The 11,360-nt window shown below is 37.4% G+C and overlaps 1 protein-coding gene across 1 annotated transcript in view; it reads right to left on the reverse strand.

Moving 5' to 3' along the window:
* Window positions 1-11,360, reverse strand: part of LRCH1 (leucine-rich repeats and calponin homology (CH) domain containing 1) — a 68,481-nt gene that overhangs the window by 11,401 nt on the left and 45,720 nt on the right. Inside the window, exon 15 of the mRNA XM_010286710.1 lies at window positions 2,568-2,677. Within this exon, the coding sequence (XP_010285012.1) occupies window positions 2,568-2,677 (110 nt within the window). The remainder of the gene's footprint in view (window positions 1-2,567; window positions 2,678-11,360) is intronic.

Consider the following 11,360-nt stretch of genomic DNA (forward strand, 5'->3'; position numbering starts at 1 on the left):
AAAGAGTGTATTTTGAGACTTTTTTCCCAAATCTGTTACAAACAGGTTTATATAAGTTAATGAATTAAAAATTGCTTCTCTTAAAAAATTGATTTGCCTGTTGGGAGACTTCTCAGTATAGATCAGGGTGCTTTTTTTTTTTTTTTTAATGAGCACAGCACACTTACAACACTATTTCAGTGCCAGTTCATGGTTTGAGATTAGATTTAATTGAAATTGAAGACTTCAAGAAGTGGATCAATTCTTTTTCAATTTTGTCTCCACTGAAGAACTGTTCTCTTGTTCAAAATCATCCATCATCAAAATCATCCACAGCAGCAGACAATTTGTTCCACTTAGCATGTCAAAACTTTTGAAAGTTTACCCTTTGAGTGACAAAAATCAACCAGTATTTCTTGCTAGACCATTGCTCAAGACTAAGTAGCAAATCACTCTTGAAATGACAACTCTCTTAAGTGACTGTGGATGTATACAAAATCAAATGGCTCAAATGGAGGAAAATCAAGTATGTCTCTGAAGAAAGAGTCTTATGAAATGTAACAACTTCTGTAAAAACACACCATTCTAAAGAAAAGGGGGGAATGTTTGTAAGAAACACCAGTGTTCTTACAATATATGGCTCAGGTGAAGCGGTTGAGCTCAAGGTAACTGTTCATTTAGGTTTCTAAATAAGGAACCGGAGTACTGTAATAGTTGTTCCTTCTTGTTTAGGGCCCAGCTTGGTTAACGCTGCAGGTTCTGTGGAGTCTCACTAAATTCTAATGTACCATGAAATGATTCAAGAGCAAACTATACTAACAGATATGTTTATTCAATAAATATGAACTTGATTTACATGTTCTGGGCTATCTTCTTGTACAGTACTTACTAAGGGACCCAGTATACCAGAGTAAATTTCATTAATTTGAAAAATCTCACTATGTGCTTCCAAATAGGGCCAATCTTCTAGCTTCTGTCACCACACCTTGACCTGTAATCAAACTCCTCACAAGGGACAAGAGAACTTCAATTTCAGGACACAATGCTTCAGGTTGGGGGCAAAGGATACTGCATGGAGCTGAAGGTCAATAACACATTAAACCAATATTACTGGTAATACCTAATACTAATACAGTGTAAAGAGATCCTTATTAAGTCGCCATTATCATGCCTGATCTGGTGAGTAACCTTGTTCTCTTTTCACTGTGAGGATTAGCTGAACTAAAGCACAAGGCAGGAGCCTTAAGTACATTATTTTCAGGAACAATTACTTGGGGACTTGCTACATGTGGTAACTCTTAAAAGAAACATAAAAAGTTACATTGACGCTGCTGACTAGACTATGCTCAGAAGAACTACATCCTGCTGCAGTTTGTTACTGCATTATTACTTCCATTTTCTTCTCTATTACCAATAAGTCTGTCTCATCTAATTCCTGCATCTTGTCCTTTTAGCACCATCCAAATTTAGAATTGGTAATGTATTACATTCAATTAGCTATGCTGACTCTTCAGCAAGATCCGTTCTGTTCAAAAATTCACCAAGACGAAGTAAGATTAATCCAGACTTAAAGCAGGTGAGGGCCTGAGGTAAGAGAATGGAGATCTAGAAGTCCTTGTAGTTCTGTTAAACAACCTGCCATTTAAACACTATTTGGTAAGGAGAAAAAAGTGAACCGTCTTGCTTTAAAATTAAATAATACAAGATATGTTATTTAAAATAAATGAATAATTTTTGAATTAGTCATTCCATGAAGCTAATGACATAAGAACAAATAATCTTGTAATTAAGTTGTGATACCTACCGCGCTTTCAGGATTTGCACTGTGCTTAGGAGTGCAACAATACCATCTCTTCTGTTGGTAACATAACATAACTGGAAACCTTGAGGTTCAGGCTCACAACATTCCTTGTAGCAAAGACTGTCATCTTTTTTCTTTTTTTCTTTTTTTTCCGGGCACAGATAGGTGTCACACAAACAGCACTACCTAGGTATTAGCTGTGTAACACAGACCCTATGCAACCACATGCAGCAATTTTTGCATCAGGCTCTAGCTTCTATATTCAAGATAATACATCAGGTAACCATCTTGTATATTCAGATCTTCAAGTGATGAAATACTAATTTCATTTCTAAATTCAAGCATTAGTTATGTGCCTTAAAAAAGAAGTTTCTAACCAGCTTTAACTAATAGATTTCATTACAACTTTTACTTGCTACACTGAAAATTTCTCCAGGTGTTAGGAAAATAGTTTCTAGACCTTTCCTCCTCTTAAGTGATCACTTTATCCTTTCTGATGAAATAAATTCTTAATTCCACCAGTGAAAGACACGCTGTTTAACTGTATTTCATTCAGGTAGCTCCCATTATTATTTCCCATTTTTACAAAACCCTTCCTGAAGTACAGACATCTGACTGTGATAAAGCACTTCAGGAACGGTCTCATCAATGTGATTTGCAGAAGTAATACTTCCTCATTTAACCTTTTTAATATTCTCCTAAGACAATTTTCCCAAAGAATTTTTTGTTTTTTAAATAATAAAAAAAATACATTCCATTAGCACAAATTAATTCTACCAACACATACCTCACGTAGCTGTTCCACAAGCTCTCTCTCTTCTCTCATCTGCTCCATTTTCCTTCGAATTGTAAATTGTGGGTCTATTGACTCCAAATTTCTTTGTGGTCTTAAGAACACTATGATTTTTAAAAAAAGACAGATTTTAGTTTAAAAACCAAACACTTTGATTTATTAATTTCTAAATGAAGCAAAATCCTTAGGCACTGCCTCCAGCAAAAACTGTTAGAAAATTTCTCTGTCCTCAGGAAGACAGAAAAATTTCATCTTGGATTACAATCATAAATGGATATCTTCCAGATGTTGCTCTGAACAGCATCGTTCACCATCAACAGAATGGATAACTTTTCAACAAAAATCTAATCTCAGCAGACAAGTTTTGTCAGATGATTAAAGCCCAGCAGTGTCCCTGATGTGAGAATCCCTTCGCGATTCTGATCTGTACAAAACTTTGTATCTAACATGGCAGGAAACACTTCTTAAGTATAACTTATTAAGTAGAACCCTCTCCCTACAACCTGCTGAATTGTGTGACAAGCTGTAACAAGAATCTTCCAACACAGGACATACTGCACACTAGGTAATGTTATACTAAAAAAAACCGCCGCCGAGCAGAGACTACTGTATGCGGACTTCGCCAGTCAGTAAATCTGCCTACATTAAAAAGTCGTATTGCAAACGTAGCATTGCACAAACTCTTCACAGTACTCCCTCCCACCAATCCAAGTTCTGTCAACTGTATCACTTTGCCCACACATAGTTCCTTGAAATAATTACATGAAATCTCTGCGTATATGCAACTCTACGCTTCCTTGTTTTGTGATCAATGACTGTCTTGAATGGTTCTGAAGAACAAGATGCATGTTCAAAATGCAACTGTCACCTGTTTGCCACTCAAATTATAGACCAACTTCATTTATGGAAAATTATACTGATTAAAAGAAAGAAGCATTTTGTATTATTACTTTCCCACCTCTGTCCTCCTGAAGGCAACATGAGGCCCGAAGTACCAATTAATTGGGTGGAAAGTACAATGCCTAGAAACCTCAGTTTTTACATACAGTTACTGCTCAGTCTCAATTTTGTTAATTTAAGGCCATTAAAGAAAGAGAGGATAATTCCTAGGTCGATAAGTAACAGCACAGAAGAGAGGAGCCTTTTGTTTCTAAAATGCACATCAGAAAACTGGAAGTGTATGAATTGCCAATAGCACCTACTAGACGAATGAAAAATGTTGAATTACGCTCAACTGTAGAAAAGGTATCCATGGGTGTAATTCTGATGTTCCATTAAAAAATGTGGCACATCAGTCATTTTATTTAGGTTGTGATTTGGGTAATAGGCTGAATTTTAAAAATATCAAACAAATTAAATACAAAAAAATATCTAACAAATTAAAAAAAATGAATTCCTGGTAGAAGGAAATTTCATCTACATTCTGACCAAAAGTAATGTTCAGTGTTTAATGAAGCCCCCAAATCAGTTCAGGGCCAACATACAAAACTGTACCCTCTGACATCTAGGGCTCAGATAAAGAAGACAAAGTTTCTGTACGAGAAATACTTTGAAACCTCAGACAAGTCTAGCCACCAGGAACCTCACCTAACTGTAAGCAGGTTGGTTAAGTAACAAAATTAATAATCTAAGCTACTTCTCTAGCCAAAGGGACAGACAGTCACCGCCTACCGCAGTTCAGCCAGCAGGCAGTAGTTCTTTCCCTTATTTAGTAAAAAAAGAGCTTAAGGCAACAAACTCCTTGTGTATCCTTAGTTTACTTACCTGAGGCATCAAGACAGAATGAACTATGGCCAGTTACTAAACTTGCTTCCTTCCACTACTTGACTCGCACAGTCATAGTTTTAACTTTTCACAGGCAACTGAAATTTGCTACACTGCTGTTAAATCAGTAATTTTAGGAAATACCATATTAAAGGCTATTTGTTAAACAAAACTGCTTTCATATAGAACACCTAAATATTACAGTTTTATGTTAGTAAGCTTGATCCTTTTTAATGTCATCAGAAAGTGGCAGACTGGGAGAACGTCCCAGAAAGAACACGCAGGACAGAACTACAGATACTAAGTGCAGTTCAGTTCCCTTCTCCAGCTGTTAACAGCTGTAACTACTGTTGTTAAGTATAACAATCCATATACCCGATTTCACTACGCCACTTCAAAAGCATTACCTACTGATTTAGATAATTTTAAACTAGTTAATACACTGGTAAGTTTCTAATGAAAGCACTAATACATGGTGAAAATGAAACAATTAGAAATATCTAAAATGTTATTTAATAAATCATATAGTAAATCATATCATTTAGGACAGCTACAACAACAACAAAAAAATCAACTCCCAACTTTTCAAAGTGCAGAAACCAGAACTTCTATTAAACTCCAGAATTGTACTGAATTAAAATTCCTTCATTAGCAACTCTGTAACAATTTACTGGAGACTGCTCCTAAATTTTTAAAAGGTGAAATAAAAATATCTTATCACATTTATTAAAAACTGTAGTTGCAATTTCTAAGGCTTTCATTTTAGAAATAGTTCATTGTATAATAATTGAGCTTCGCTGCCTCTCACAGATGAAATACCTAGATAAAACCATGCTTAAAGAGTAATACCATATTTAAATGGTACTTCAGTTCCACTGTAGCTTTATTAGCAGCAGCAACATTTCAAAAGATTCTTTATGAAAGCATTAGTTCATATTTATGTTCAATTTTGCAAGTATCACAGTATTATCATGGACCTCATTCAGTCTGGCCACAGCTATCTTTGTTTAGGGCTTTCCTAAGTCAATATGAATGTCCCAAGATCTATTTCCTTCCAATTTCAGACTAACCGTTATTGAAAAGTAGATATCAACATTACTTATTCAATTCTATTCATGAATGAGACATACATTCCACCAAGAGGAAAAAAGCAGGCTAATCACAAGGCAGTTATAACTACAATTAAAAGTTTCTAAATAAAATAAGTTTAACTGCTTAAAAAACAAAACAACCCCCCCAAACACATTCAAAAGCATTAGTTATCAAAGTTTCAGCATATACTGAATTTACAGAAAAATGTGCTAATACAGAAAGTTTTCACAGTCCTGAGTATTGCTTGCTTCTCTGCATTACACACATTTTCCAGCAAGGGGAGCCTGTAACTCACACAGACCTGAAAGTCTATTTTTTTACGCATTCCAATAGTGAGTTTCTGCTTTCTGAACTCATGGTCAACCAAGGTTATTATGTAAAGCTTGTTCCAATAATTTTTTAAAAAGTATTTTGTACAAGTCTCAACAAGTTAAATAGGTAACAGTTAATAATATGGCACGTATTTGACATATCACAGTCTAGCACAAACTTCCTTGTGAAATTTTCATTTTTATACTGAGTCACAATGCACATAGGTGCATTATTTATAGCACATCAAGGAATTTAGTGTCCTGAGTACTTAGTTTGACAACATTATTCTTCAGATAAACAACAAAATGATTTAAGCTGACTCTAAAAATAATAAACAAGAAGGTTGGACTAAGGACCGGCAGAGATGAAATCAGACTAAAAATTCGTAGTTTGATTTCTCTTTGATTGATTTATTCAGTCCAAATTTAAGTCACAGTGGAGTTATTACACTGAGTCATTTGCTAAACCAAAGCCTCTGCAATGGTATGGATGTTGGTCTTAGGAGACCTGTCTGTTCCAAACCTTATAACCTCCCAGAAACTCTGGACTTAGCCTCCTCTATTACAGAGCTGTTGCCAGATAGTTATATTAAAGATGATATAAGTATTAAGATACTACATTGACGCATGGCATTTCCATATGAAAGGCTACACCTATACAGTGTAGTACTACACAGGGCTAGTGCATGGATCCTCAGCACTGGCTTGCACACATCACCACTTTTAATGTCCTTGCTTCCTGGTACAGTTCTGGTCTGTGCAAACCCACCTCTCTTCTATGTCTTGGTATAGGCTTGAGGAATAGCACAGGCAAAGGACATTCCCCAACGGCAGCTTAAATGCAGCCATCCTGTTTTGGAAAGTAAGAGTGCTTAGGTATGGATTTGAATCGTGCTGTGCCAACTAATCTCACTGCCAGAGAATGGTCTCTGGTGCATTTTAGTTCCAACCATAGGAAGAGACACCTTAGATAAACTCTGAAGAGAAAGACAATAGTCCTAATTAAAAATAGTGGTAAAAGCAGTTTTCTGTTGTAACAGCCCAAGGTAATAAACACTAATATTTGCATTTCGCTTAAGCTTTGAATGGCATTAGACATCTATCTGTTCCAAATGCACAAGCACATGCTAGCCTACACTGCTCATTTAATTTAGAAGAGTAAAAGACTAACAAATCTAGAGCAACACAGATCAAATTCTGCACTGCTAGAACTACCTCTAGCTTTCCCCTTTCTCTCTTAGAATATTCATCAGCGAAGTGTCAAGCTAGTTTCATACCATCATGAACAAAATTCGGTTTGTCAACTTACCATTATCACAATTCTTATATTCCATACTTATTTCCTCTATGGAGCCGATTCCTTACATATGCTGTCTTCTCTGGTTTTACAATCAAGAACACTGTGGCAACAGCGAGTGTTGTCAAGTAATGAACAGAACTAAGAATGCAGGTGTTCTAAACTATATGTTGGCATTTATCATTCAAGATCTGTGGTCTTGATTTCAATCTGATGTTTTTGACAGTTTCATTCCCTTCCGGTACCTGAACACCCTTCTAATTTTGGGAAACTAGAAGAAAAACAGTCCTACTTAAAAAAAAAAATCTGCCTATCAAATATGTATAAATGGTTTAATTGTCTAAGTTCTGTTTCTTCTGTCTGACATTTAAATATTGATGCAGTAGACAACTTTGATAGCCCAAACACGGACAGCTTTGCATATTAGTGACAACACTCAATGTACTATGACAATAACACCCTGGAGAAAAACAAAACAAAAGCAGTAACAATCTCCACTAACATACATGGCCTTCACTATGAACCTCATGTGGTTCAACAAGGCCAAGTATAGGATCCTGCACCTGGCTCAGGGCAAACACCAGTACCAACACAGGCTGGGGAATGAAGGGATCGAGAGCAGCCCTGACAAGACGGACTTGGGAGTACTGGTGAAAAGCTGGACATGAGCCGGCAATGAGCGCTTGCAGCCCAGAAGGCCAACTGTATCCTGGGCTGCATCCAAAGCAGCGTGGCCAGCAGGTCGAGGGAGGTGATTCTGCCCCTCTACTCCACTCTGCTGAGACCCCACCTGGAGTCCTGCATCCAGCTCTGGAGCCCTCAGCACAGGGAAGACATGGACCTGTTGGACCAGGTCCAGAGGAAGGGGGCCACAAAAATGATCCGAGGGATGGAACACCTCTCCTCTGAGGACAGGCTGACAGAGTTGGGGTTGTTCAGCCTGGAGAAGAGAAGGCTCCTGGGAGACCTTACTGCAGCCTTCCAGTACTTCAAGGGGGCTTACAAGAAAGATGGGGACAGACTTTTTAGCAGGGCCTGTAGCAATAGGACAAGGGGTAATGGTTTTAAGGTAAAAGAGGGTAGATTTACACCAGATAGAAGGAAGAAATTTTCACAACGAGGGTGGTGAAACACTGGGACAAGATTGCCCAGAGAGGGGTAGATGCCCCATCCCTGGAAACATTCCAGGTCAGGTTCAACAGGGCTCTGAGCAACCTTGTCTAGTTGAAGATGTCCCTGCTCATGGCAGGGAGGCTGGACTAGATGACCTTTAAAGGTCCTTTCCAACCCAAATTATTCTATGATTTTATGATGCCATGCACAGAGAAGTTTGACAGCTTACTAACAGTTTCTGTTGGACAGAAATCACTATTTTTGCTTAGTTGATTGTTTCAGCTTTGTTTCTTCATGGATTCCTCTTCTAATTAAGTTAGTTATGCACCTGCATATTGGAGCAGGATATTTTTATTAACAGTATCTATCAAAAAATAATAAACAAAAAAATGCAGAAAAGACAGTAGCAAAATCAACTGCTGTTTGTGTACAACTTCTATAAACAGTTGAAAGTAAAGCAAGTAAATAAACCTATATTGGAAATAGTTCTTGGAGTGGATATCATCGGAAACGTTGTTTTGCCAGACTTGAAAACAGTAACACTCTTCACTCATTTACTTTTGATACTACATATTCTACAGTAAATTAACATGCATCCTCTGAGGTGTTTTGTCTTACAAACATCCCCTGAAGAGTACTTTCATCCTTAACCACATGGGGCATTTGCCATATATTCGGGTCTCTGAAAACACAAAATTAAGGTAATTATATATAGAACACCTACCATTGTCACTCTCTCCTTCAGATGGGATACTGTAGCTAAAGTTGTCCCATGTTTGTGCCTGTGTAAGTGTGTTGAAGGAGATAGGAGGAAGACTGAGGGATGGCTCTGCTGGAGGGGAGTGACAGCCAGTCCAACCATGGTGGTATAAGGACCGGAGTGGGGATAAAAAGGGGGCAGCAGCATTTCATATATGGCATTAGGATTGTATGGTAATGACAAAAATGTAATTCAAAGGTGATTAATACAAAATGTGTAATTTTGGAGAAAAGAATGAAAGATGGTGCAGAATAAAAAGAATGAGAAGTTATATGTTAGTACTTGCAAATCATACATTACATGTGCAGTTAAGGCTGTTAAGCTTAGCAAGATCATTGTAACCATAGCACTTCACGCAACTTGTTTACAATCAAGTTTTAAGAAAAAGTACCCATAGATTTTACTTCATAGCCTGACAAAAACCTTGACTCTGTGAATCAGAAGGTAAATATATCAGTTGTGAAGTTTCAGCAATGAAAACCTCAGAGAATAAGAATTTTGTTATTTTTTGTAACTATGTAATAAACACACTTCCTCCCCCAAAGACAAAGAAAATTTACACATCCATACAAAAATAATATTACATTACAACTTCCTAGCTGATTTGGTAAGCAGCAACCACGTTTTGCCTTAGATTCTCATTCTGTTGAAATATGTTCTGTAAGTACATGTACTACAGATATTTTCCTTCTGTTCTGATTCGCTTAATAGTACAAGCAGCATTGCTTTTATTTCTTGCTGACTCCCCCAGCAATAAGTGGGGATCCACAGTGGGCCCACCACCCTAGGAAAGTTCTGGTCCTCCGTAACTTTTACAGACTTTCCAGGGACAAGGACACGCGGTACTTCCACCAAAGGGTGATCCTGAGTTTGTGCCACAAGCCGTGGCAAACCTGCACTGTAGACAGTCTTCTAATGAGCATAAATTCAGTAACGATCTAACTGGGCTCTCTAAAGCATGCAAAATCACACATTTACACAGTAGCTAGAACAGAATCTGGAGACTATACACCACACCACTGTAAAAGCATGTCTTACCTACAGTTCATGACCACCCATCAACTCATTATGGAGCTAAACTTCTATAGCAATGGTCCCTATTCTCCATTCATTCTGCCTTCTCTCCTTCAACTAGTCATGACAACACCTCTTATTTGTTCCTCAAATCCTTCAGCGGACACTTTTATTCCTTCCCCATCATATCTACTCTGCACTTCCATCTCCTGTTTTGATTGTGGCAAGGATTTCCACCCAAGCTTTCCTCAAACCTCCATTCTACAGCGTTTCAGAATTGGACACCGACATCCTTAAAATCTCTCCTCGCTGCTAATCTTCAGCACATCATCCATCCTTTCAAATCTTTTCCACTGGTTTCCTATTTTCTGACACAGAATTTAATTCTCTCCTTCTCTGACCTTCGCAATGGTGTCACTCCTTAATGAGCTTTTCCTGTATCAGATCACAATGTTCCTTACCACTTCTGCCAGAAAAATTATGAACTCACTCATTGCTTGGTTTCCTACATATAGTTCCATGTTTTATCTACTGAATCCCACACACTAGCAACATTCATGCCCCTCAAACTAAACCAAAGATTATGAACTATGTCTACTCTAAATGCTAAACTATTACCCTAAATCAAGCTAAATTACTGCGTAGATCAAAAAGCAGCTAAAACCATTTAATATTAGAAGAAAGGCCAAGGTAAAGTTTCAGCAAGCACAGGAAGTCCCTATTTTATACCACTGCAAATTAGTAATAATAAGGAACATAACTACATAGACTTTCTTCTTCCCACAACTCTGGAATCTGTATTAACATGATGATAATTCAGTGCTGTCTAAAACTTCACCTTAAACTTCTCTTGACACTCATCTGTTCCAGGGGTCTCTCTCTCTTTAGCCATGCCTTTTTCCAAAACCAGTTTACTGCTGCCGGCTGTCCAGACAACAGATCAGCTGAACCTGAGAGTCAGCACAATTTAAACTCTGAGCAGAGTCAACACTGGGTAACAGAATACTGATTATGGCAAATGATAACAGTCTTTAATTATGCTGGCAATTAGGAATCTCATTATTTTCCAAAGTATACAGATAATGCAGTTAGGAAAGAAAACAAATGGAAGGAATACCCAGAGATTAGAAGAACAGTAACTAGCATGCAAAAGAGGGAAAAATACTGTCAAGTTCTAATGATCATTATGTGTTCCAAAAAACTTGAAAGGCAGTAAGGAAAGCATATCCACAGATACTAACATTGTGCTTCAAATCCTCTAAAAGTAACCAAAATGAAGACACTGGATTCACAGGTAAGATTACGCTAAATAAACAGTTACAAGGGAACAACTTTTTACTTCACAATACAAACTGCTTTGTGATTTTGAGTTTTGTCAGTGGTTCTTTTAGCCTCTGAAGGTATAATTTTTTTTTTGTATGTGTTGCTGTCACCTG

Source organism: Phaethon lepturus, unplaced genomic scaffold (assembly GCF_000687285.1).
Source record: "Phaethon lepturus isolate BGI_N335 unplaced genomic scaffold, ASM68728v1 scaffold4345, whole genome shotgun sequence".
NCBI lineage: Eukaryota > Metazoa > Chordata > Aves > Phaethontiformes > Phaethontidae > Phaethon > Phaethon lepturus.